General features: G+C 48.5%; 1 protein-coding gene across 1 annotated transcript; it reads left to right on the top strand.

The window, feature by feature from the left end:
• The first annotated feature begins 332 nt into the window (after positions 1–332).
• Positions 333–26,389, top strand: Rrp1b (ribosomal RNA processing 1B). The gene is made up of 16 exons (XM_057751756.1): positions 333–492; positions 5,469–5,551; positions 6,991–7,048; positions 8,334–8,422; positions 9,096–9,157; positions 9,629–9,758; positions 10,976–11,040; positions 11,477–11,658; positions 12,518–12,606; positions 14,926–15,023; positions 16,189–16,208; positions 17,053–17,181; positions 19,485–20,188; positions 21,486–21,626; positions 22,602–22,665; positions 23,887–26,389. The coding sequence occupies exons 1-16, from the start codon at positions 363–365 to the stop codon at positions 24,078–24,080; spliced, it is 2,238 nt and encodes a 745-aa protein (XP_057607739.1). The 5' UTR covers positions 333–362; the 3' UTR covers positions 24,081–26,389.
• The last annotated feature ends 964 nt before the right edge of the window (positions 26,390–27,353 follow it).

Here is a 27,353-nt window from a genome sequence, read left to right as displayed (position 1 = left end):
CGCCGAGTTCTGCAGACACAGCGTGTGGGGAGGTCGCTGGAGCGTCAACCCCCGACAGAGCTTTGTTAGCTGTGCTTAGACTCTAGACTGCGTCAAAACCAGCCGTAGGTGTCTTCCTGGAGGAGATCTGACCCCAGCTAATCTTGACGCCAACCACCCTGGCTTGGACCACCCACAGGACGTACTCAGGAAGCGCGCCCGCAGCTTTTACTCGCGCCACGGCCACGCGGGCTCCCCAGGCGCGATCCGGCGGCGCGTCTGTGACGCCATCACCCGCGCGTCGCTGCCCGTGCGCAGGCGCAATACAGGCTGCTCGGTGGCGAGCTGCACGCGCGCAGCCTGGGGATGCAGGAGCTGGTGCGATGGCTCCCGCCATGCAGTCGGCCGAGCTCCAGTTCGCCCAGCGGCTGGCCTCCAGCGAGAAGGGTGTCCGCGACCGCGCAGTGAGGAAGCTGCGGCAGTATCTCAGCGCGAGGACGCAGAGCGACACAGGTGCGGGCCGGGGTCCGCGTCGCTGCGCTCGGCGAGGGTCGCTCTTGTGGGTGCGGGAGCTGCTGCTGCGGGCTGTGCGGCAGAGCTACAGCTCCACGTTCAGCCCTGGCCCAGCTCGCCGAGGCCCGTTTGCGTTTCTTGTTTCCTTTTGGATAGTGCCTGCAGGCGCTGGTGTGCGGGAGAGAGTTGAGGCTTCATTCCAGCCCCGGAGGAACTCTGGCAGGACCCGAGGCAATAGGGCATGTGTGAATGCGGGAATGTATACTAGTAGGCGTGGAAAAGTACAGGAGGAAGTCTCTCTAAACGAAGCCTCCTGTGTTCTGTGAGATTTTTGACAGAAGGAAGTCAACCAGGCCGACGCAGGTTAAGCGCTAAGGGTGCCCTGGGCCAGAGAAATCAGAAGTTGGCGCGCAGGGCGTGTCCAGATGAAGTTGAGCCTGGAGGCGGTGTGGCCAGGTTACTGGCTTTCTCGGATTTTAACTGCCGTGGAGCGCTTTGCAAGATTTTCCTTAAGTGATCCTGAGTAGGTTTTGTAACTCTTGAGTGAACACTTAGGTCTGGACTGACTGCAGCGTGCTGTGGAGGTTTCAGGTTGCAGCCAGTTGACTAAAGTTTAAACTACGTGTTACTAAATCTGCCTAAAATTGAAAAAATGGCTCAGCGGTTTGAGACCCAGTACCCACATGGCAGCTCATAACCAGTTCCTGAAGAGGACTCGTCCCCTTCTGACCTCGGCTGACACCAGGCATGCACGTGGTGCACATACGTAGAGGCAGGCAAAACACTCATACACTTAAAATAAATCTTCAGAAGTTTTTTTAAATATTTATTTATTATGTATACAATATTCTGTTTGTGTGTCTGCCTGCCAGCCAGAAGAAAACACCAAACCCCATTACCGATGGTTGTGAACCACCATGTGGTTGCTGGGAATTGAACTCAGGACCTTTGGAAGAACAGGAAATGCTCTTAACCTCTGAGCCATCTCTCCAGCCCCAGAAGTTTTTTTTTATTCTTTTTTAATTAATATTTCCACCTGCTCCCCGTTTCCCAGAAGTTTTTTTAATTGAATTCTTCCCCCATGTGATAGCTTACACCATTAATTTCAGCACTTGGAAGGCTGAAGGCAGCCAGGGCCACAGGACAAGCAAAATCTTATCTCCAAAAAAAGAAAGAGAAACTTTGGAGAGAAGCCTGATAGAGAAATAGAAACTAAAATAATTTGATTTTTTTTTTTTTTAATTATTACGTCTGTGCACTTTTGGAAGTTAGGTTTTGAAAGCTGTCTCTCTTCCGCTCTGATTGCAGAAGTCAGACTCAGGTAGACCTGACAGCTGCAATTCCTTTTGTTAAGGATTGCCCCCAGGAATTCAGTTTACTCCCATGTTTATAAGTTCCCTAGATGCATGTGCTGGTAATTCCTAAACCTAACTTGGTAGCCCAGGTGTGCTTTAGCTACCCTCCCCTCAGATTAGTGCTACTAGCCTGGCTGTCCCATGAGTGCCTCAGTGTCAAAAATGGGAATGACTCCTGCTCCCCCAAAATACCTATTCTCTGCTGCTGCTCCTTCCCTATGGCTCATACTCCCTTATTTCCCCCCCACACACACACAAACACACCATGTTGCCATGGGCTCTCCATCCTCCACATCCACCCACACACGTCCCTTTGTCCTGCCTACTCAGTATCCTGCTTAACCAGAGCTTACCTTACCTTACCCAGATGTCTGTCCTGCCTGTTCCCTAACTGGTCTCCTTCACTCCTTTGTGCCTTTTGCTTGTTTTTGTTCTTCAAGACAGTCTCTCTGTGTATCAGCCCTGGCTGTCCTGGAAACCAGGCTGGCTTTGAACTCCCAGAGATCTGCGTGCTGGGAGTCCTCTTAAATGCTTCTATTGTGCCTCTTTAATCTGTCCTTCACAAACTAGCCCAGGTCACTTTCCTGAAGCACCTCCTTGAAGGTCACAGTCTGTCAGTTGGGGTGTCCTCACCTGCTGTTCTAAATCCTTAGTAATCAATAAAACCCTTGGAGGCTGAGGACACCAAACAATTGCTCGCCTCCAGGCCTTTGCATTTCTGAATTGTTTTGCAAAGAACTCCACCTCTTTTCCCCTGGCAGCATCATTTCTGAGAAATCCCCCTTTAGTATCTCCCCTCCTCCTGGTTACCCCTAGAGTTATAAAACACTTGTCCCTTTATAAAATATGTAGTGCTTAGATGCATGGGGGGGTGTTATTTATTTGTTTTGAGATAGGATTTCCTGTAGCCAAGGTTGGTCTTTATTAGCTTTGTAACTGAGAGTAACCTTGAACTCATTGTGGTCCCGCCTCAGCTGTGTACAGATAACTTTGTTTCTGAATTCCATGGCTTTTATCATTTTCCTTCCAGCAGTGTAAGCTTCCATTTGTTTTCTTGGCCGTAGGTAAAAGCACTTGGAGTCTTAGGAGGGCCTTCAGGAGACAGAGGCAAACACTACATCTGGACCTCGGGTAGCCAGAGAGCATGCTTCTCAGACCCCTTTAGGGACAGGCCCAGGAATACTAAGGATGTCTTGGAATATTAAGATGTCACAAGGACCTGAAGCCCAGTTGGCTCACACCAGTACCCCAAGATCCTTCCTGGTTAGCACCGCCCCCCCCCCCCCCCGATTTGCTTATCTTGGTCCCCTATTCATCATCATGGCTAGTTTGTGGAATATAGAAGGCCTTCGAGAAAATAATAATAATAATTGTAGAGGGGCTGGAAAAATGGCTCAGCAGGTTAGAACATTTGTTTTCTTGCAGGAACCTGAGTTCAGTTCCCAGTACCCATGTTGTGACTCATGACCATCTCTAACTCCAACTCCAGGGCATCTGTCACCCTCTTCTAACCTCTGCAGTCACTACAGAAGCACATGGTATACATAGATGCAAGTAAAATACACATATGTCTAAAATAAACTAAAAACAGCTGCAGGGGCCAGGAACAGTGCTCTTTCAGTAATGTGCTTGCCACAAGCCCCCGGGTGTTCAGCATCCATATAAAGGCCAGGTAAAGTCCTGGTGGGACCTTGATGACCAGACGGTCTAGCCAAATTGCTGAGTTCAAGGTTCAATGAGATAACCTGTCTCAGAAAATTAGCTAGAGAGCTGTTAAGGAAAATATCCAACATTGACTTCTGGCCTATATGTATGTGCGTGCAAATAAATAAAATTTTCAGAATGAATGTCTTCATAGTCACGGGACAAGAAAACCAAAGCATCTGCTGTGCCCCATCATAATAGAAGCACGAGTTGCCTCACATTTGCGTCTTGTTGACAAACTCAGTTTGTTTTGCAGCCATGCATCTTGCTGGGCAATCTGACATTTTAGTCTTTCTGAAACACATAGCTGTCTGTTAGCAGCATGAATAGATAGGCTCTGTGGTCTTTGCTGTCATGAAATGGTCACTGTGTTTTAGTTCATGGTGGCTCATGTGTCCTGGTGCAGTCATTCATAGAGGCAGCAAATATTTGTGAAACACCATGTATTGTTGTGTATACGAATCTTGGCCTAGGGGATACAGCAGGGAGTCAAACAGGCAGTCCTTGCCTGTCTTAGTAGTTCTCAGCCTTGAACGGTTCACACTTACTAAAGCCATGGTGCATCTTCAAATCAACCCTGTGGCAGTTTCATTTGTGACATTGCTTCCTCTTTTTTTGTTAACATTAGTATTGTGTGTGTGCACGCATGCGTGAGTGTGTATACGGGAGATAGATGTGTTACAGCACACATTTGGAGGTGAGAAAACAACTTTACGGGGTCAGTTCTCTCCCATTTTTATGTAGGTTCAAAAGCTGGAACTCGCCCTGAGGTTTGTGTGGCAAGAACCTTTACCTGCCGAGCCATTTATTTCCCCAGCCCCAGTTTCCTTTTTAATGATATAAAATGACTGGATTTATGGTTGGTGGAGGCCAGAATACTACAGGTATTGAGGAGTTAAGGTTCTCCACTGAAAGTTAGAAGGGGGTGTATGTGTTTTGACTGTGGTGTGGTCTGGAATATGATGGTACTCTCCCCATCCAGAATGGGGACATGTTGGTGTACTATGTTCATTTTGTGGAGAGAGTTGCTGGTGGACATTCTCATTTCAAAACTCAATGGTATTCCCTGTGAATCTTTTGTATTCATGTCATTCTTTTTAAAATAGCTAAACCTAACCTGTTGTCAGAAACTAGATTAGATAAAGATTTTAAAAATGTCCCAAGCCAGGAGTGGTGGCACTCACTTTTAATCCCCGAACTCAGGAAGCAGAGGCAGGCAGATCTCAGTGAGTTCTAGGCCAGCCAGAAAAAAGATAGCTCCATGGTCAGTTATAGTAGTGAGGCCTGTGATTCCAGAACTTGGGAGACTGAGGCAGGATTGTAAGTTTCAGGCTGGCCAGCCTGGACTCATAGAAGAGCCCTGTCTTAAAATAGCAGAGGAGGGGGGACCCAAGGAGGCTTACCTAGGGATAGAGTGCTTATCTGACGAGTGACGTGCAGGACACCAGCACCTCAGAGAGACTTTCCACCAAGAAGAAAGCATCTTCGAGGGTAACTCTCAACTAAGACTGCTTCACTTCAGATACTTACTGCGTCTTTTGAGTTTTAAAAGGAATCAGATACTATTTTTTTCATCCCTCTTTAGTACTGTAAAAATCAGTACCTGTTTTTACCAACTAAACTCCTAGGTTAAAATAGGATTCTGTGCCTATTTTGAAAGTGAATATTTAGAGTGGAAGACTTGACCAAACCAGGGCTTCTTCCAGCTTTTCTGTTCACCACCCCTTTTACCTGAGAAATTCTTACAGGGCGCCAACTATATAGGTATGTGAACTAGTGAAACATGGCATGCTTGGAACTTCAAGACTAGGGAAAGATGTGCAGAGGACGGGTTGTGTGTGGTGGTTTTGCTGCTGGCGTGGCATCTCTAAACATTAAGAGTGGACTCTAAGGTGGATGTGCCCTTTTCTCCCGCAGGAGGTTTCAGTCAGGACGAACTCCTAAAAATATGGAGAGGACTCTTCTACTGCATGTGGGTTCAGGACGAACCCCTTCTGCAGGTAACGCAGCCCCTCGTCGTGTTCCTGGACCTTTGCCACGGTGGATAAGAGACTTGACTGATCGTTTACGCTCCGCCAGTCTGCTGCTATCCCCAAACAGATGGAAGTAAATGCTTCAAGGAGCCATTGTCTCAGCCCTTGTCCTCTCAGGAAGGGGCAGCAGGCACTTAGGCTGTGCTTTCAGACATATCGGACACCTAAGTCATAGATTCCCTATTGCTCTCATCATTCCATAGCTTCCGTGGTAGGTTTTACACAACGTTTTTAATGTTTCTGCTTTCTCTTCTGTCGATGCTTATTGAGAAGCACAGCAGGGGGCCTGGAGGGCCTGGTGCCCAAATGACCAGCCAGACCCTGTGGCTAAAGTGCCGTGGGCTGCACTGGTGACTAGAACACACAGTCGAGCCCTGCCCACTCAGTCTGCCGCCAGTTCAACCATAGAAGAGGTTTGTTCTAATGTCTGGAACTAGACCCTCCTCAGTAGCAGGGGAGTACGGGTCACAACACACAAGCCCCAGTGTAGAGTCCTCCTGGGTAGCGCTTGCCTTGTATATGAAGCGTTGCTGCTTTTCTCAGGACATGTAGTGACTTGTCTCAATTCACTCTGTTGATTCTACTGAACATATTTTGAGTGGGATAGCAGGGCAAAATATTGTAAGATTATATTCAGAAGTAGCAACAAGCAGCTTTAGTGGGGGGAGGAAGAGAACCAACAAAAAGGAACATCATTTTCAAGTCTTGGAGTTCATTCAAGATGAATAAGGAACTCTGGGCACAGGAGGACCGGTAAGGGCACTCATCTTCAGATAGTTGGAAGATGGAAGGCTTCTTCCTAGGCCAAGCCAAATGGAGTCTACTGTGCCTCTACTGCTCTTCAGTTTTGCCAAAGCACAACCTAGAGGAGTCTGTTGACATTCCAGCCTGGTCTGACCAGGTCTAGAAGGCCGAAGTGAAAACCCCATTGTATGAGCACCAGAAAGGTGACCCTGTGCCTTCTATTCATCATAGATTCTGATTAGTTTATATGTTAAGGCCAGGGATGAGGTGTGGTAATGCACACCTTTAATCCCCAAGACTCAGAGTCAGAAGCAGATGGATCTCTGTGAGTTCGAGGCCAGCCAGAGCTATGTAGAGAAATACTGTCTCAAAAAAAAAAAGGCCAAGAATTTGGCGTTAAGGTTACTTCTCCTGGAATTATTCAAACTCTAAACCAGAGATGCTTTCTTGAACACAAGAGTTTTAGCATTTTTTTTCCAGAAACATCACATTAGCCTAGTAGTTCTCTATAAAGTTTGGAGTTTCACATCTGAAAAAACCCAGGGTGTCTGCCACAGACCTAGGACAAGAGACATAGGCTTTCCTGCCACAGAGGGAGGAGGGTACTGCCACCACAACCTGACCACTAATAACCGATGTTTCTCCCCAACCCACCTTTGCAGGAGGAGCTAGCGAACATTATCTCCCAACTCATCCATGTTGTTCACAGCTCAGAGGCTCGTAAGTCCCGCTGTTTTCCTGGCTTTCAGACTTCCTCGTTAGCAGGTTTGGTAGCTTGCCTGGGGAACCTAGTCAGTGCTTCCCTCCCGTGAAGTTCGTCTTCTGTGTGTTGGTGACATAGGAGCCTCCTGCTAGCATTGTACGGATGTGACATGCTGTTAATTGCTTTGAGATGCTGTGCTTAATGTTAACTGCTAAGTGAACAGAGATCATTTGGCATCCAAAGACAGATCAGAATCCTCCAAAGTCTCCAAATGCAAGTTATGTTCACACTTAAAAGCTGTGACATCTGCCGGGCGGTGGTGGCGCACGCCTTTAATCCCAGCACTCGGGAGGCAGAGGCAGGCGGGCATATCTCTGTGAGTTCGAGACCAGCCTGGTCTACAAGAGCTAGTTCCAGGACAGGCTCCAAAAACCACAGAGAAACCCTGTCTCGAAAAACCAAAAAAAAAAAAAAAAAAAAAAAACTGTGACATCTACATCTATGCCAGCACGTACAGTGACCTGGCCCATCGTGCCGATAAATCACTGTAATAAAGCGTAGATGAGTTTACCTAAAAGAAAAGATGAGTTTTCTGAAGTTAGATAGCAGTTTGTTCTGCTTGGCATTCCCCTCTCAAGTAACCCTGGTTGGTTCTCTCGGTTCTAGCTGACCTACAACATGGAGCTTCTACATCTGTTGTATAGTAAAGATTTCATTTGTTAATAAGTTGTGCTGGACATGGTAGTCCTTTAGAAGGCTAAGCCAGGAGGTTTGTGAGCTCCAGGCCAGCCTTGGGTAGCAGCCAAACCCTATGTAGAAGGAAGTGGAGATGTTCAAAAATCAGTAAATCAGGAAAGATTTCCAATTTTAAAAGTGGTAGTTCTGTGACTTAAATAGCTTGTGCTGTGTCCCACCCAGCCAACACTTAACATCAGAAAAATCTGTGTTTATACATGAATTGTAAGGATGCTCATCAAGATTAGTAGACAGGATTGGTTGTCAGATGCAGCTGTAGTGGAGAGGGCCAGTGGGTTTCTTCAGAGGACTCTAATAGAAATGTGGGTTTGAGGCAGATAAAGAACAGTGCTTTGGGGAACGTTCTGTTAAGAGATACTGATAGTATTGCATTATAGTGTCTTTACGTAGCTATAAGGAAATTATTAACGTATTTAATTTTGGCCAAACTCTATCTGTCTAAGAATTCTTGAGGTAGATGTGTAAAGAGAACCAGGTGTGTTTTCTGTCACTTCTTGCTGCACGCTCTTGTGGCATCCGAGCACTGAGAGCCTCTTGTTCCTGCAGAACACCTGTTCCTTCAGACCTTCTGGCAGACCATGAACCGAGAGTGGGAAGAAACAACAGACAAGCTACAGCTGGACAAGTACTGCATGGTAAGATCTTCCCTGGCATTTATTCTGTTCTCTTCTGGAAGCCAAGGTGGAGTTTGCTCAGAGGGTTTGGGGGAAAAGGTTGATAGGTAGGTAGGTAGGTAGGTTTTGACTTTTCACAGGGTTTCTCTGTAGCCCTGGCTGTCCTGAACTCATTCTGTATAGACCAGACTGACCTTGAACTCAGGCCCACCTGCCTCTGCCTCCTGAATGCTGGGATTAAAGGGTGTACCACCACCACCTGGCCTGCGAATGGTTTTTTAAATACCTTGTAAGCACTAGAGTTAAGAGAAAGGAAGGCTGTTGGGGAAAAAAAATAACACCCCAGGACATGGGTGTGAGGTCATCAGGCAATAGCTGCTTTGTCAGCATTATTGAGACCTAGCTTCTATCCCCATCAAGAAAACAATGGAAAGCCAGGCAAGGTGTGGCAGAATGTCCTGGTCCCGTCTTGAATTTTGTTTTCTGGGGGTTGTTGGGGCAGAGTCTCTGTATGCTGTGCGGCCTAGTTTCTGACTCTCGGGATACAGGCACATGCTGCTGTCTGGCTTAAGGTTTTTGATACAGGGGTTAAATAGACCTAAGGAAGTTGTCTTTGGGGATCCAGGGTTGGGCTTCTCATTCTGCCAAAATGATGATTACCTTTTACTTTTATTATAAAAATGTCGACTTTTAGTTGATCCACCTGGTCCTGAGGCAGTCCTTTGAAGTTCTCAAGGGGAAGGCCTGGGAAGAAAGGTCAGTACATTATTTACATTAACACGTTAAATTATTTACATTAACACGTACCATTGAAAGCACGTCAAAGTTGCTAGGTGACTTGGTGGTACAGGGCTTGCCTAATGGGTATGAGGCCCTAGTTTTAATCCTTAGTACCCCCAAAAAATCCTTATAGAATAATAGGGCCCCCTAAGATTTCTGGTAATAGAACATGAATTGACTGATGTATGCGCACCACGATGTAGTGCTGTGAGAAGCACAGTAGATCCTGAGCCAGGGGAGTTAGAGCCCCGTAGTTGTGAGGTCGTTGATACTGATCAGAATAACTGTTCTTCCCTTTAGGTCTCATATTGGTCATTATGCTGTGTGAGCAGTAAACTAATTGCTTCTGTCTGTTCTTTGAGAGGAGGGAAGTATTAGTGATAAAGTCTTTTAAAAAAAAAAGTAAAGGAAAAACTGTGCGGTTGGTTTGTTTTTGTTGTTCTTTAGCCAAATCAAACTTTTCCTGGACGTCCTGATGAAGGAGATCCTGAGTCCCGAGAGTCAGTCTTCTGACGGAGTGAGAGCCCACTTGATTGATGCTTATTTGGATGAGCTTTCCATTGTGGGAGGGAGAGAGGTGAGAAGCAGCACTGCCATCCAGCAGAGTGGTGGGGCCACCATGTTCGGGGTTGTTGTGGGCTCTGTCAGAAGTGCAATCTCTGTAACTTCTCCTGGAGTCTACTGTGTCCCAGACAGCTAGTGGACTTGTAGCAGAACTGCGCACAATGAGTGTATGGCAGTCCTAACCTATAAAATAGGATTGAGCCACACACAGCTGCTGGAGAAGCTGAGGCAGGAGAGTCATTTGATCCAGGAATACGAGACCCCATGTTCAGCCACGGTAGTATACATCTATAATCTCAGCATGGAGGCAGCCTGTGCTACACAGTGAGACCCTACCTCCCTCCTCTGCATACAGAGTTCAGTATGAAAAGAGCAGGATATGTTGAGTATTTCAGAAGCTGTAAGGGGACAAGATTATACCCAATGTATGAAGACAAAAAGCTGGAAAGAAAAGGTATACTTTTAGATAAAAGTGGTCATCTCAGTTTGGGAATATAACAATTTTTACTATTTAACGTTCTATAGTGAACCTTTTATACATATATTAAGTCAAATTATAAATGATGTATTTTTAAGAGAGGGGCAACACATATACACACACACTGTAATCGATTAATGAATGAACAAATGAAGTTTAAAAGTAAAGAATGCCTTTGTCAGCCAGGCGGTAGTGGCGCGTGCCTTTTAATCCCAGCACTCAGGAGGCAGAGGCAGGCGGATCTCTGTGGGTTCGAGGTTAGCCTGGTTGACAAGAGCTAGTTTGAGGACAGGCTCCAAAGCTACAGAGAAACCCAGTCTCAAAAAACCTAATAGGTGGGTGGGTGGGTGGGTGGATGGGTAGGTAGGTAGGTAGGTAGGTAGAAATAAGAATGCCTTTGTCTCCTGCTGAGGTGGCATCCACATGGCGCTCATATTTTTCTTGCATTTCTGGAGATAGACAGGGCCTACTGCTGGGCAGGTGCCACACCCAGCTGCCCCAGGAGACTTGAGTGCTACAGGGTCGCCCTGATCAGTTGATGGTTCTTTGGCTCACTGCACTAAGATACCCAGAAGACCAGAGAGAGGCTGGCTTAAGCTGCTGGGCAGTTCCTGCAGCGTGTAGTAACTGTGTGTGCCAGCGCGAATGCAGCTGATCTTACCTGAGGGGGCAGCAGGGACTTCCTCTTCTACAACACATCCGAAAGTGCTATCTTTCCCTCATCTTCCCTCTGTTTTCTGTCTAAATTACAGCTTTTAGCGGATCAGAACCTCAAGCTAATTGATCCATTCTGCAGAATTGCCGCCAAAACTAAGGAGTAAGTGGCTCACACGTTCTCACTGCTTTCGTTGATGCCTGAGGGCAGGGTTCTGTTGTCCTGGAACTCCTTAGACCAGGCTGGCCTTGAATTCAGAGATCCACCTGCCTCTGCTTCCCAGGGCTGGGATTAAAGACACACATCACTGCCACCTGGCTAGAACACCATTCCTAATACCCCTCACAGACCTGAGGCCAGCCAGCCCAGGCTACACAAGATCCTGCTCAGAAGGAAGCAGAGTTAGTGGTCCCTAGAATCTGCAGTGGACCTGTTTTAAGGGTGCCTTTGCGTCTCTGCTGAGCAGTGGTGGGCACCCTGGGCCCCAGGCAGGCACAGACACACACTTCCCTGAGCCATTCTCCACTTTGCTCCTTTCTGCACAGGCTCCAGCCCGAGTGTTTTAACCACATTCTCTCTGCTCTGCTTCTGCCCTCAGCCACGCACTGGTACAGACTATAGCTAGGGATGTTTTTGAAGTCATTATAGATCAGTCTGCTTTTGTACCTGAAGAGACTGTGGAGGAGCAGAGAACCAAAGTGGGTGACAGTGGCCTCTCTGCCCGAGAAACCCCTGCAGACAAGCTGGCCTACACAAAAGCAGTCTGCGGGAAGAAGGCTGGTGAGAGCATTTCCTGTGTTCTTTCTCTCTGAGGGTTGGCTGTGTTTTGCTTGTTTGTGGATATTGGTCTTAGCTGTGGTTGTGTGCGTGTGTGTATACTTTCATGCGGAGGCCAGATGTCAACGCTGGGAGTCATTCCTTGGGTTTCGTGCACCTCTTATTTGATATGGCACATCTCATTGTCATACACCTCTTATTTTGATATGGCACATCTCGTTGGCCTAGAAGATGCCTGATTAGGCTAAATGGCTAGCCAGGGAGTCCTGGGGACTTGCTGTTTCAGCCTTCCCCGTGCTACCACGCCCGGGATTTTCTGACTAAGCCTCCCCAGCACCTCTGGGTTTTGTTTTTTAAATCTCCATAGGCACTTGGTTGGCATCTCACTGAATGTAGCCCTCCCACCAAAGAGTGAAACAGGGTAAAGAAGAGACATGTGCACAACCAGGGGCCCCCAGGAGGAATCCAGCGCTGCTCACACTAGGCCTGACAGATTCTGTCCCTCCAGGAACTCAACTTCTTGTGAAGTGTGGCCTGTACCTGGGAGAGCTGCCTACAGTCAGGATCACACCATGACTCCCCTGGCACACAGGTTCCTTCTAGGAGCCTTTAGTTGTTTGGTGGGGGGTAGACTTGTTCAGTATGGACCTAGTTCTGGGGGTAAAACCTGGAGCTTTACAGAGAAAATAGAAAGACAAGCATTTTTAAGAGAGTAATTCGTGTCGCTCCCTAGGCAGCAGTTGCTGGCGCACTGTAATTTTTCTTCCTGGTGATGGGGATTGAACCCAGAGCCTGGAGAGCTGAAGCACGTCTGTTCTTGAATGTGAAGGTTGTGTCTTTGTCTTTGGGTGTACTTGGACAGCACCAGGTGAATGCCTCGGAGATGGAGCCCTTGGCAACAGAGAAAGAGACGGCTGCGCAGCTTTCAAGAATTCAGGGTCATCTCTCCAGGTGGGGGCAGCTTTTGCTTTTTATAGAATGTGGGTTGCCTGGGGGTGCTTGGCGAGAGAATTAGGGTCAGAGCTCATTAAGCCTTAAGACCTGGACTGTAAAGTCCTTTATAATCCTCTCTCTAATTAATGTGACCATTCTGAGCTTGTTGGGAACAACTTTAAAAGAATGAGATTTTAAGTTGGCATGGTGTCGCACACGTGGAATCTCAGCACATAGTTCAAGACTAACCTGGGCTACTTAGTAACATCCTGTTTGAAAAACACAAAAAGAAGCCAAGCATGGCGGTGCACACCTTAATCCTAGCACTCAGGAGGCAGGGGTAGGCAGATCTCTGAGTTCTAGGCCAGTCTAATCTACATAGCAGGCAATTCCAGACTACATAGAGAGACCCGCATTTCAAAAATAGACAATAAGTACAGGAGAGACAGGCACCGGGAGCGCCGGGAGCCCTGCTGACTCTATTGTCCTCCATTGTCACTGCAGCCTCAGTGGGGCCCTCGGTGTCTGTGCAGTGTCTGCATAGAGGCCCATGGCTCCCAATGGAGCAACCGAGCGCAGACCCAGGCATGGGATGCAGCCATGGCAGACTGCGGGAGCAGGCATGGTAGGCTAGACCTTGGGACCAGTGGGCGAGCTCGAGTGTGACAGGGGACCCGGTCAACTCTGCTTCATGCCTCCAGGAGACCTGCAGCTTAAGTGCTACGGCCTGCCTGGCTGCTGTGAACACCAAGCCCTCTTACCAGAACCTGAGGCAGAAAGTGAATAATTTTGTGTCAATATACCTGAACAAACAGGACTGGAATCCTACAGTGAACAAGAAATCATTTGCGAAATGGCTGAGGCAGAGTGTGGTTCAGTCAGGCATGTTGGAAGCAGGAGTGGGTGGACAGGATCATTTTCCCAAACTAAATCACATCTTCAGGCCACAGATAGAGGGAGCAATCCATGAGTTCCCGGCAGCCCAGCAAAAAGAAGCTGTGCCAGCTCTCACTCCCACCGCCCCAGAACCTGAAAGCCAGGATCCTCCAGCGCCATCGCAAGATGCTTCCTAAGGATGGATACCTTTGGAAAATTCCATTTAAAGAAGAAATGAAATGGATTCTGGTTTCACATGAATATAACTTTAGTCATCCATGTCACTACTGATGTCCAGATTTGGCCTTGACTGGGGTGGTATATATTGGATGGAGAGCAAGTTTGGTGGTGAGACATTATCCATATTTATTCACAAATTGTGCCACCTTTGGCCAGCCTGCCCAAGGGTTCGACCACAGTATAGATACTACAGGGGTTTAAGAACGACGTGACTTGGGCTGTCCTGAACAAACACTTGAATATGGACAATGAATGTGGATGTTAGCGCCTGTGCTCTGCAGTGTGCAGAAGCCAGGCTGGGGCTAGCAGCGAAGGGCCATGGGAGCAGCTGTTTGACAGTGGGTTTTGATATTGTTGCTAGAGTCACAGGCTGGGATGTACAGCGATTAGTGTCAGCAGCTAACTAACACTATTGTGACCGTCCTGTGTTTGGGGATTTTAGTGGTTTCCTTTCTTTAGTCAGAAGTGACTTGGAGCCCTGGAGTGAATGAGGAAGCTGAGACTTGGGGTACAAGGAAAGCCCCACCGTCTCTGTCCTGGCGTCTCCCTAGCCGCAGGGGCGAGTCACTCTGGACGTGGTGCTCAGTTCTCATATTTGTGTTTCTAGAAGAACAGCTCTTAATAATACATGGCAGACATTTTACAATTAAGAATTTTGAAAGGCACCAATGCTCGTTTTCTGACCGTGGCTGCCTGTTTTCCGTGGTGTGGCAGCACTGGCCCTGCTGCACTGCTTGGGGGGTTTTGATTGGTTTTTTGAAGCAGGATCTTGCTCTATAGTCTAGGCTGGAGTTCATGGCAATCCTTCTGCCTCCCAAGTGCTGGGAATACAGGTTTGCAACACAATGCCAGTCTTCCAGTTTTGGTTTCTGGTTAGTTGATCAATGGTTTGTACAGGGTTTCTTTATAATGTAGTTCTGGCCATCCTAGAACTTCAGGCTGGCCTTGAACTCACAGAGATCCACCCACCTCTGTCTCCCAAGTGCTGGGAATAAAGGCATGTGCCACTACACCCGCCCCAGTTATACTTTGAAAAAGTACAAGTATTAGAAGTTCTAAGATTGAGAACCCAGGAGGAATATAAGTTCATCAGGAAAATTTTGCCCTATGTATGAGACCACAGTCTAGAGAGAACTACTCACGCCCAAGAACATTCAGAAGGCGGCTCTGTTAGGCCAGATTGGTTCGCTACCACTCATATGTCTTGTCTCTTCTTGGTAGTTTGACTTAAAGGCTGTTGCTGATCGACTCTCGAAAATAGCCAACTCAAAGAGCACCCCTCCCTTCAACCGGAAGCGGCTCTTCAGACTGATCAGAAAGTAAGCAATGATTGAGAGCCCATGGCCATAGCACTGTGAACCAACGCTCTCCTGCATGCTTTTTTTTCTTCTTCTTTTAAAGATGTATTTATTTTTATTTTGTGTGTGTGTGTGTGCACCTCCTTTTTCTTCATTTTTCTTTATAATTTTATTCATTAGCTACATAGCACATATGTGAACTTAAGCCAGGGAAAGAAGCAGCCCTGCTCACCCATACAGCTGTAGGGTGGTGGTGCCAGCATACTCCTCGAATGTCACCTATCGACACACCAAGGGGCTCATTACTTCACTCTCACCTTCACTCTCACCTCCCAGCAGGGTTGTGCCAAAGGGGTCAGGTTATCTGGTAGTCAGCGTCTATGTCATTAGGACCATGGAGCCATAATAGATGATTGGCCAAAAAGTCAGTAGGTGTGTTCTGACTGCCTGAGAATGACAGCTGTCTGCTCTCCTCATTTGGGTTAGCAGGCACTGGCCTGACCTTGGCCCTCTACGGTATAAATGCCTCAGAACAAACTAGCTACAAATGGTAAGGTCTGGGTTCAAGTGAGAGACCCAGCTTCCGTGTATAAAGTGAGAGTGGCCCCAGGTGATAGCATGTAGATCTGACGTCTGCGTGCACGTGTGCTCACATGCAAACAGGCATACACACCAAAAACATGGCTTCTAAAGAAAGAATACTCTGGAAGATAACGTTCATAATTTCTTTATAGCTTGGTCACTGAATGTGTGCCAAGGTCTCCAGTGTGGATGCTAGATCCTACCTGCCTACCCCAGCAACCCAGCCCAGCCCCATGAACATCCTTCGTATCCTCGGCTTGTTTATTTGGCCTAATGCATAAAGTTGCATAAGAGAACCCTCTGCCAATGTCCCCTGGGCAGAAGCAGCACTGGACTCTCTGCCTTCAGAGACAAGTGGGGAAGATGCTGGAGCTCTTGGTGTCTTGTGTGCCAGGAGAGACTCGAGCCACTGTGTCCTTTGCAGTGTTGGTGGAATTGAAGGTGCCTTTGTTCTGGGTTTCTTCCTTCCTGACCCATCACGTCCCTAGATAGAGCTGTCCCCTAGCCTCCCCTGTGGAGGAGAGGATGGGAAATGCATATCCAGATTCCTGCTTACATCCGAGACCTACGTCTACCACTCTGAACTCCATGTGTTCCTTTTCAGGTTCCAGAACCTCTCTGAAGGTAAGAAGAGTCGGACTGTGAGTCAGTGTTCTCACCCAGTGCACACCCACCAAGGGCCTCCCGACCAGATTCTGAGAAGTGGGACTTCAGGCCTTCATGGAGAATGACTCATGGGGGACAGACCACAATTAGGTGGCATACCCAAGGGAAGACCCTTTGCACCCACTTTCCATGCATCTGGCGTCTCCTGTGTGTGGGTGATGTGGTATTTATTTGAATTTTTATTGGTGCTTTCTACAGTTAAGTTTTTAATGGGGAAAGGGAAGGCAGAAGAAGTGGCTTAGTGGTTAAGAGCTCTGACTGCCCTTTATAGAGGACCCATGTTCAATTCCAGAGCCCACATAGAGATCCGGTCAATGCCCTCTTCTGGCCTCTGTAGGCACCAGGCACATATATGACACAAACATACATGTAGGCAAAACACTCAAAGATTTTTATTTTTTTAAACTGGGCTAGTACGATTACAATCCTTTGTCAAGAAGAAAATCCTGGCATCTCAGGATCTTTCATTTTCTTTTGGGACACATGTCCCCAGGGTAAGCTGCTAAAAGCTTGGTAAATCTGAGCAGGCCAGTGAGCCATCTTTCCCTGCCCCTTGTGAGCTCATAGAGCCAGGGGGATGTAACGCCAACTAACCTGAGAAGCTCTGGCAGTCATCATCAGTGTGTTTCCGGCCAAGAGCTGTGAGTTCGCTTGGAGAAGCAGTTGGTGGTCCAGGTGATGAAGCAGAAGTTAGGCTGGGGAGTCTTCGCTGGAGGACAAGGGAGGAGCTCAGGACCTGGGCTACTGCAGCAGGCGCAAAAGGGCCTTGGAAGCTGACCATTGTCCCTTTGGCACCTACCAGGCAATAGTGCTCAACTCAGTTTTGCTCAGGACGTTAGTACTGATGAAAATGGTCAAGCCCTCGGTCAGAGGAAGCACAAGAAGAAAAGAAAGAAGCTTTTAGAGAGAGCCGCCTTGGACATGGAGAAAGGTAAGCTGCAAAGTCTTAGTCTCGGGCCTGAAAAAGACTCACCTCTTGCTCACACCTGGGTAGCTCTGGACCTTGAGGTCTAGGGACTTGTGAGCCAGTGTTCTCGTGAATTATTGGCATAGCATAACGTTTCTGATGTGTTTTGGGGTTTGTTTTGCTGTGGTGTGGTTGGGAGAGGGGAGGTTTGTTTGAAATAGAACCCTCTTATGTAGCCACGGTTTGCCTCAAACTCATGATCTCCTGCCTGCACCTCTAGAGTACTGGGGTACCATGCAAGCAGCATCACATCCACAGATCCCCTAGGTTCTCTTATTTTCTTTTTTATACAATTAATTATCAATTAATCTTACTTATTTATTTGTTATTGCATACCAATCCCAGCCCCCTCCTTTTTCCCTCTCCCCTAATTTACTCTCCACACACCCCCTATCTGCTCCTCAGAGAGGGTAAGGCCTCCCCTAGGAAGTCCCCTTTGTCTGTCCCATCACCTTGTTGAGACAAGGACCAAGACACACACACACACACACACACACACACACACGTGCCTAGGCTGAGTCTCCACAAAATCACTTCATGCATTAGAGTTAGATCTTGGCCCCACTGCCAGCGGCCCCACCTACTGCCCAAGCCACACCCTTGTTACCTATATTCAGGGGTCCTAGAGGTTTTTATTTTCTGTGCAGCCGCTGTTCTGATTTCGTGTGTGCTGAGGCATTTGCTATTGAATGGTACAGGGAGAGAATAGGATTCCAAACAATATCGTGTGTGTGTGTGCGCGCGCATGCGCGCGCGTGTATACACATGTGAGCGTGTCTTCTGACTTTAAAATTATTGGAAGCCTGGGCTAACAAGGTGTCTCAGCAGATAAAGGCACTTACTGCCAAGCCTGAGCTCAATACCCAGGACCCACGTGGCAGAAGATGCTTGAATCCCACAGTTGCCCTCTCACCTCCACGTGTGCCTACACATGCACAAAATAAACATAATTTTTGTATTTTAACTATTAGGGCCTGGAGATAGAACTCAGAGGCTAAAGAGCACTGCCAGCTCTTACAGAGAACAGGTTCGATTCCCAGCACCTATATGGCAGCTTAGAACTGTCAGTAACTCCAGTTTAAGGGGATCCAACAACTTCTGGCCTCTACACACAGCACACATACATATGAAGCAAAGTAAAAATAAGTTTTAAAAATACTGAAAAACATACATGATTGAAAACCTCTTGCCATTTACACGTTTCTATCAAGATACGCTTGAAAGTTTCTGGTCACCGGAGAGAAGTGGGACCAGTTAACAAAACTAGCTGAGGTCAGAACTTGTCTGATGGTGAAGGTTGCAAGATCCAGGGACTGGAAGTGGGTTCAGCGGCAGAAACCTTTCTCAGCGTGTGTCAGGCCCTAGTGCCGTCCCCAACACCACCAAAAAGTAGTCTTGGCTGGGCTCTAGAATCTCAGCACTCAGGAACCTAAGGCCCGCTGCACATTTGAGGCCAGCTTGAGCTACTGTGACCACAGTTGACAGGAAGTAACCTAAAGGAGGAAGAGCTTGTGTGGGTTTACAGTTCAGGGTACAGTCAGTCCTGGTGGGGAGGGCATGGCAGCAGGCACATAAAAGAGCTCACGTACAGTAGGCAAGCCAAGAAGCAAAGGGGACGGGGAAACTTCAGGGCCAGGCTGTAAACCTCAAGGACTTCTTCCAGCTAGGCCTACCTCAAAGGTTCCATAGCCTCCCCAAACAGAGGGCCAAATGCCCAGATACATGTGCCTAGTATGTGTGAGTGGGTATATATGCAGGTTCACAAACACCAAGGCCAGGCAGGGGTTGACTCCATTAGCTTGGCTAGACTGAGCTTCAGGGATCTACCTTTTCTACCTTGGACAGACACACACTGTCCCCAGCACTTGGGTTACAGGTCCACATTATGCCATCACACTTAGCTTTTATGTGTGTTGTGTGCTATATATCCAAACTCAAGTCTTCTCACTTTGACAGCAAGCACTTAACCTGCTGAGCCATCTGCTCAACCCTCCAATGGGGGTATTTTAATTCCAGACCTTAACTCTGATGAGACCCTGCCTCTAAAGGAGTGTGCGCTGATACAGTACACCTGTATTCCTATCACCCATGAGAGGTAGTCATGACGACCAGGGTTTCCTACAGCAGCCTTGGCTGTATAGCAAGTTTGAGGCAACTCTGAGTTACATGAGACCCTATCTCAAAATAAGTAAACACACACCCTGGCTGCCTGGCTGCCCAAGAGTCACCAGCAGGACTGGCACACTCATTGGTCTGCATCTTTGTAGGAAACACAGTCTCTCTTGATGGTGAAGAGGACAGTGGAGGCAACATTCCCAAGAAGAAAAGGAAAAAGAAGAAGAAGAGCCACTTCCAGGCTGAGACTCAGGACCTGGGTGCTATTACCATGCCCCCAGCAGGTAGTACCGACCTTGAGCCCAACAATGCCAAGAGGCAGACCCCACAGGCACGTGTGGCTGGGCCTGCAGCAGAGCCCACAGCTAGCATCCAGGAGAACAGCTCCGAGCCAACACCCATCTTTCCCACGCACAAGAAAAGGAAGCGGCCAAGAAAGAAGAGCCTAAGGGCCCACAGAGAGCTTTGGAAATGTACCCCTTTGTCTCAGGAGGATGTAGCAGAGAATGATCCTAGCAGTGACCGTCCCCAGAGCTCTGCTGCCCAAGTTTCTTCCTCAGAACGTGTCCAACGGAAGAGGAAACGGAAACTCGGGGCTGTCCCTGTCAACAGTGGTGGCTTGACTGTGCAGAAGGCAGGCACCCCAACAAGCCCTAGTGAAGAGAAAGATAGCCAGACCATCCTGCCCCAGTGCAAGAGGCCACAGAAGAAGACAGTGTCCTGCAGTCTTGACCTCCATGATCTGTCCAGTCAAAAATCAGCAATCTTAAAAAAGAGGAAGAAAATGAAGCTGATGTCAAAGTTGGTGGAACACAACGGAGTAACTGAGTCCAGCGCCGGGCAGATCCCAGCTCTGGTAAGGGGGGAAGTGCCCAGAACATGGTGCTGGGCTTGACCAAGTATGCTCAGAGGACTCAGCTGTCTGCTAGGGCTAGGACGTAGGGACAGCCAGACTTAGGGGATGCAAGGGTTAGAATGCACTGCTTTAGAACAGCTCTCACCAAGCAGATGGCAGGTTCCTGTCTAGGTGGCCAAGTGTAGGCGACCCATTCGGCGCCATATGCCCACCTCTTTCCTCACAGACCTGATGTCTCACCAGATCCGACAGGAAGCACGGAGCTAAGACACTGTCAGAGTCAAGCCTCCATCCAAAGCTGCTCCCTCTGTCCAGCCCCGGTGGCAGAGAGGAAGCCTGGAGCTCTTAGACTCTCGGGTTAATGACAGGGTGTTCTTCCTCTGTAGACTTCTGGAGCTGTAAGGGGGACCCAGGCTTTTGTGTTTTTGCCATATCTAGGAAGCATGCTGCTTCTGTGCCCGGCTCAGTCCGGGGGCAAACACATCACACAATGTGTTCTTTGCTGTGCCCACCAAGCCACCAAAATAGTGACTCCCTGGCTGTCCAGGGAAACATGTGACCCCTGTTCAGCACCAGTGCTTACACATACTGCTTTGCAGTGCCTGTGTATCGAAGGTGAGTTCCTGGCCAGTAAAGGGTTACTGAAGGAGAGCACAGCACTGGGCTAGCCTTGGCACATCATCTCAGCCTTCAGCCTTTCCCTGGTAGAGGCACGAATTTACTTCATAGCCCTTGGAATTGGGGTGATTGCTAACTAGTTGGGGCCAAGGGAAGTCGCTGCTTTCTCTCTTGGTATAGGGTTGCTTTGGAGCATGCCAGAAAGCATGCTTCAACAATGGGGGCACCACAAAGCTCCAGCCAAACAGCCCACATGGTGGTTCCACACTCAGCTTCCCAGATGTGGGGATCCCCAAACCAAAGCCACACTACACATGCAGCCCACATAATATCTGGGCACAGATAGAAACGTGTAGAGCTTAACAGGTGGACCTTGAAAGGGATGCTTATTCTATCTGTCGGCTCTGGGGTACAGCCTAAGGTTAGACCATTGGGCTTTCCCGCAGAGATCCCAACATTGTGATCACTGCTGGCACAGGGCCCAGAAGTGAAGTCTGCTCCACTGAGCAGGAGGGTTTCTGGCAGAGCTGACAAAAGAAACTGTGGGCTAAGGGGCTTAGGGTGGGTCAGCCTCCAGCACTTCCCTGCTATGCTGTTCTGGTTTCTTTCCCTGTGGGTGTGAGTCTGGCCAGGTGCCTGTGATATGATTCTCTTTCCTCCCGACTTCTCATCTTCACAGGAAAGCAACAGGACTCTGAAAAGGCCACTGAAAACGGAGGATGACTTTGTGAAGTTCGACACCCACTTCTTACCAAAGCCCCTGTTCTTCAGGAAAGCGAAGAGCAGCTCTGCCATCCGTCCCCAAAGTCCTGCTGTCCAGGTGAGCCCTCCGTAGCACACCCCCACAGGGACACGCAGACAGGCGAACTGAGTTCTGGGTGCAGGTGATGAAATCTACCTGGCAAGGTACTTGGGGACTAGCAGGGCCCAGCTTCCTCGTCTGACCACCTGCGTGTGGATGAGCCACAACTCTAGAAAGAGGCAGAGCTCAGGAAGGCTCAGGCTTCTAGGAACATCTCAAGTAGAAAGGCTCATCATTAATTCTGATAGCTTGTTGGGAAATCAAATAGTTTGAGGTCCTTTGCACAAAAGTTTGGGGATTTTGGTCTGTGATGGGGTCCCAGCAATAGAGCATTTTCTCAATACTTCTCACGGCCTTGGGTGCTTGCTATCTCCAGCAAAGATTTTAAATTCATACCCATTGCCCATTGAAATTAGACTCCGTTTTAAGTCTATAACCAGTTGCCTGTGAGCTACAAGTTGCAGCTTAGACATTCTGGACCTGCTGGATGGCTTGACTGCTAAAACTACTTGCCACCCAGGTCTCACACTACCTGAGTTTAATCCCCAGAGTCCAAGGTGGAAGGGGGGGACTGACTTCCAGAAGTTGTCCTCTGACAGACCCACACACACCATGTCACATGCACATCCATATCCACCATACACCTAATAATAACTTTTTTAAGTCCTGGGACAAGATAAATGATGATTATTAACATGTCCTTATCATTTTGGGTGATAAATTTGGAATTCCAAGCATCCTTATTCTTTCTTTTTCACTGGGAATGTGGTATCCATTTGAAAACTCTGGGCATCTGTACAAAGAGACGGTCATAGGCAGAAGTCTGGTAGTGGAGTCTGTTTAGGTCATAGCATGCTGCCCCATTAGCCTTTGTGTGTGTGCAGGTCAGGAAACAGACTGCAAGGGCCTTCCCTGGGTAAGTTCTTCAGAAAATTCCCAGACAAGGAGGCTGAGCACCTGTGTTACCATGGTTACTCCTTTGTTGTTCTGCAGCTGAATAAAACACCCTCCAGCTCCAAGAAAGTCACCTTTGGATTGAATAGAAACATGACTGCAGGTGAGTGGGGTGGGCTTCTGGGAAACTTCCTTGGGACCAACCAGCTGGAGCCAGCACAGGGTTCTCCAGCAGCCGAAGACCCTCCTGTCCCTGCCTATTTCTGGGTCAAACAGTTAAGCAGTGCTGGCAGATCTGGCATGGGTGCCAAGGAAGGGAGAGGTTTCAGGGTGTTTTGTTTTGTTGGAGATAGGGTGTCTCTGTGTAGTTGTAGCATTCCTGGAGCTCATATGTAGACCATGCTGGCCTCGAACTCACAGAGATTCTTCTGCCTCTGCCTCCCAAGTGTTGGGATTAAAGGCAGGGAGAAGGCCGGGCGATGGTGGCGCACGCCTTTAATCCCAGCACTTGGGAGGCCGAGGCAGGCGGATCTCTGTGAGTTCGAGACCAGCCTGGTCTACGGAGCTAGTTCCAGGACAGGCTCCAAAGCCACAGAGAAACCCTGTCTCGAAAAAAACCAAAAAAAAAAAAAAGGGCAGGGAGAGATTGAGGCCACCAGGAAAAGGGTGAGGTGAGAAGCTATTTGTCCCGGTGTTCTCTGGTTCTGTCCTGGATGCTAAGAAACCCTGGTTCCTTAGCTATAGCCACCTAGGCTATAGTTCAGGCCTACCAGTGGACCAGCAGGGAGAGGAAGGAAGCCCTCTCCTTCCTGACATAGTAGCGGTGCTACCCATTAGTGGGACCGGTGTACTGTACTTCAAAGAAACCAAAGGGTTCTTGTGAGAAAGTGGTGGTTGCTTTGGTTTGGGTGGGGTTTTGTTTGTTTTTGTTTTTGTTTGGGGGTCTCAGTGTGTGGCTGTAGCTGGTCTAGAACTCAGAGATCCATCCCCTCTACCTGTACCCCCACATCTCACTAGTTTAATGAGTGTAAGACCTCGTTCACGTGAACCGTAAGTGGATGCGCACATGCACACCTGTGTTTGCGCGAGTAAGGATGCACATGTTTGGAGAGCAGGGGTGCAGGAAGGAGCAAGGTGTGTACACCTCAATTTAAACATCCCAGAGCTGGAGGTGAAGACAGGTCCTGCTAGGGGTTGCTATCCCAGGCAACTGGCTGTCGCTCCTGCCCCCACACATACCTCATCCTAAGCAAACTCCAGGTGGCGCTTGCTTCCCTCACTGTGTCTTCTGCATTTCTGGGGCATGAGGAATATGAGCCATGAGCCCTGCACACCTTGAAGGAACGGACATGACATCCAACTAATAACCTTTTCTTTCGGACAGAATTCAAGAAGACAGACAAGAGTATCCTGGTCAGCCCCACAGGCCTCTCCAGAGTGGCCTTTAACCCTGAGCAGAGGCCGCTGCACGGAGTGCTGAAGACGCCAACCAGCTCCCCCGCCAGCACTCCTACATCAACCATGAAGCTACCGGCCACCACTCCGAAAAGAAGGCCAAGGGCTGCGGACTTTTTCTGAGAGCCAGCGTCCCTTTTTAAAGACTGCTTTTATACTGGATATTCTATAAATTATAACTTTTAAATGTGGGCTTTTTAATTATTTTACAAATCCCCGTGAATGGGGCGAATGTTCCAGGCCTGAGCTGCTGTCCCTGTCCCTCCTTGCCTGAGGTGCAGGCCATGGTTCTGGTCTGAGTCCATGCACACACACACACACACACGAGGAGGACTAAGTGATGTGGGTATAAGAAGCCCCTCTCCTCCGTGCCCGTCGCTGCACCTACCGCAGTCAGTGCCGTTCTGGTTACTTGTCTAAGTCTGCCCTTGTGAAAGCATGTCAGCTTCGGGCCCATTCTGTGGATTCTGTGGGCGTTTGGCTGTTTCTCTTGAATGAGCAATAGTGTAGCTTTTCTACGTGTGACCAGCACGGGGTGGACAGGTGCGGGGTGGAGAAAAGCCACTCTGTCCATGAGGCTTTTTCTCCTCAGCCTGACCTGTCCCTGTCCGTCTTCCTACCTCTATAGCAAGCCCAAAGTGTCTTTTCAGGAGGGCCAGTGCCCCCAGGCTGCTGCCCACACTAGCACAGTTTCCCAGACCTCGGGCTTTTTTTTGGTTTTTCGAGACAGGGTTTCTCTGTGGTTTTGGAGCCTGTCCTGGAACTAGCTCTTGTAGACCAGGCTGGTCTCGAACTCACAGAGATCTGCCTGCCTCTGCCTCCCAAGTGCTGGGATTAAAGCCGTGCGCCACCACCGCCCGGCTCGGGCATAGTTCTTAAGCTCAGTAAGTGAGCCCAGGGCCTCTCTGGCTGCATCTGCTTTTTTTTTTCTCCAGTGTTGTCTGGACCCCAGGCTCTTGGCAGAACAGGAAGTTTTCCGCCTGGAAGTGCATGTGCTGGCAGCTGTTACCTAGAACACAAGCACCTGTATCCGCTGTTTTCTACAACTCTTTGAGCTTGCATTAGCGCAGAGTTCCGGGGAGACGCTCAGGCTTCCATTGAAACAAATCTGACTTCTTTTTCAGAGCAAAGCCTGCTTGGCAATTGACCTTGTCTAAGGAAACTACCTTGGGTCTGAAGGGTGGAGCCTCAGGAAGGGGCACAGCCTGAGGCCCAGATCCTCCTGGTTTTGCCTTGAGGCCCTGGCTCCCAAGCACTCAGAGTGCTATCGGTTTGCCCTATGCTCAGGGTATGCCCGGGTACCTCCAACTCTGTGCACCCTTGTGCAGAAGCCCCAGTAGAGGATGGCAGGTCACTACTGCAGGGATCGCAGAGTTGCTACGTCTGCCTCTGGCTTTACTCCTAAACACAGTCGAGGGGTCCGCTTCCTGCTGTTGGACCAACTGACTCATGGATAACATTCCTGAGAGGAATGAAATGACTTTGTCTTTTGCCTGCTCAGTAATGAAGTATATCATTAGGCCATGAAAAATAGAGATATTATGCTGTTGTCAGAATAGGTCGTGTGCAGTGTGACTTGTGATGGCATGACCAGTGTGCTGAGTTTTGACAGTCATACTCAAAACAAAACCTGTGTAGAAAAGATTAAGGTTAAGGCAGCAACTGCCGTTAGCTTTTCATTTAAAAAGTTCAACATGTCCAGTAATTTTTTTTTTCATTTTAAAGTTATGTTATATAGCCAAGTTTTGTGAAGCAGCAGGCAGCGGTGGTAGAAACATCTGCAGCATTTTCACACTAGCTACCTATCCTCAGGGACCAGTGAGCATCCTGGAAGCACATGTAATTCCTGCTGAAATTACTCCCAGGGCAGAGGGCAACCTCTGAGTGCTGGGTGTACAGGTGGGCACTACTGTGCCAGACCAAGACTTTTGATTTTATTTCTTATGCGCACAACACAGGGAGGCTCTGCCACGTGAAGGAGTACATTTAGGATGCTATCATTGTCCTTGATGTGTGTTATTTCCTCAAGTAAAATTGCCGGGGAGGCCAGAGAAGCAGATCTTAGTGCTGGTGACCTAAATAGCACTTGGGAAGATGATGGTCTTAGTAGTGCGGATGTGGTCATTTTTACAGTTTAATTTCAAACTTACTTTTTTCTCCCAGCTCCCCACGAGCTCTCATGTATCCCATGTGGCCCCACACTGGTGGTCGTCCTGCCTCATCCTCCCTAGTGCTGGGACACAGTCCCCTTTCCAAACTGAAGCACAGGGAGCCTGAGGGATCAGGAAGCAGTGGCCTCCCTGGGAAGTAGGTTTGTGTTCTCTCTGGATCACCAACTGCCCACAGTGTAGTTTGTTTACGATCAAATTGTATTGGTTTCTCCAGGACTTGTCGGTACAAATCAAAGCCAAGAGCAATTAAAAGAATTATGTTTTTATCCTCAACTTTGTCTCTAATGTTGACTCGGTGTCTATAAATGTAGGCCTGTCTGGAAACTACTACCATACCAGGGGCTGGAAAATTCAGTCGTGTTTGAAGAGGACATAGCAGGTTATTGTCCCTTTTTCCCTCAGAGCTAGTGGGCTTCCTCAGGCCTCGCTCAGGTTGATGCTCTGGGACTGTCAAAGCTCGCTGCCATTCACTGTGTCTAAAGCAGGGCACCTGTGGCCGGGTACAACTGCCTAGTTCCACCTCAAGAGGAAAACACGTGCACCCAGCCACAGTCCAGATGGTTTAAGATTGGAACTTACTTAACATCAGCCAGAAGGATGTGACACATGTACGGGGGGGGGGGGGGGGTCCAGAAAGGTTCTCAGTCGACCTCAGGGAGGGTTATGGAGGCAGTAGAAATGGGAAGGCTCCTCCATGAGACAAAGCACTCAGAAAACCAGGCGCTGTTCATAGGACAAAAACCATCCATTTGGATTTAGCATTGACGTGCCTTTGATCCCAGAGCTTAGGAAGCAGAGATAGACCCGAGTTTGAGGCTAGCCTGGCCTACAAAGCAAGTTCTAGGACAACCAGAGCTGGTACACAGAAAAATCCTCCCAGTCTTGAAAAACCACCCTGCTGCAGCTGCTCTGAGCACGAGAGCCTGATGGCAAGGGAGTGGGTTCTGCTGGGTCTGCAGCTGAAAGATTCCCAAGAGTTTGGGCGTGGCCAGAGCCCTATGTAAACTGCCCCTGAGGATAAATTAAGTTGGCATTCTTGTATCAAGGATGACCCATGTCCTTGTGTCTCAGTCTGTCCGTGTGCGTGTGTTTTTAAATCTCCATCCTGGTTCCTGGCCTACGTACCACAGCACTTAAAAGCAGATGCTGTGTTTTACACTTAGCTAGCTCTTTGCATCTTAAGTAAACTCATTTTCTACTAAACTGTGCATTAGCCACAGGACTG

This window comes from Chionomys nivalis, chromosome 19, assembly GCF_950005125.1.
Source record: "Chionomys nivalis chromosome 19, mChiNiv1.1, whole genome shotgun sequence".
Classification (NCBI taxonomy): Eukaryota; Metazoa; Chordata; class Mammalia; order Rodentia; family Cricetidae; genus Chionomys; species Chionomys nivalis.
Note: the sequence above shows the minus strand (reverse complement) of the source record. Positions and strands in the feature narration are given on the sequence as shown.

Excerpts from the sequence above, each read along its gene's own strand:
- Rrp1b (XM_057751756.1), top strand. The coding sequence starts at position 363 with ATGGCTCCCGCCATGCAGTCGGCCGAGCTCCAGTTCGCCCAGCGGCTG. Across the intron at positions 9,759-10,975 it reads CCATTGTGGGAGGGAGAGAG|CTTTTAGCGGATCAGAACCT; the intron begins GTGAGAAGCAGC and ends TCTAAATTACAG. Across the intron at positions 21,627-22,601 it reads CCCAAAGTCCTGCTGTCCAG|CTGAATAAAACACCCTCCAG; the intron begins GTGAGCCCTCCG and ends GTTGTTCTGCAG.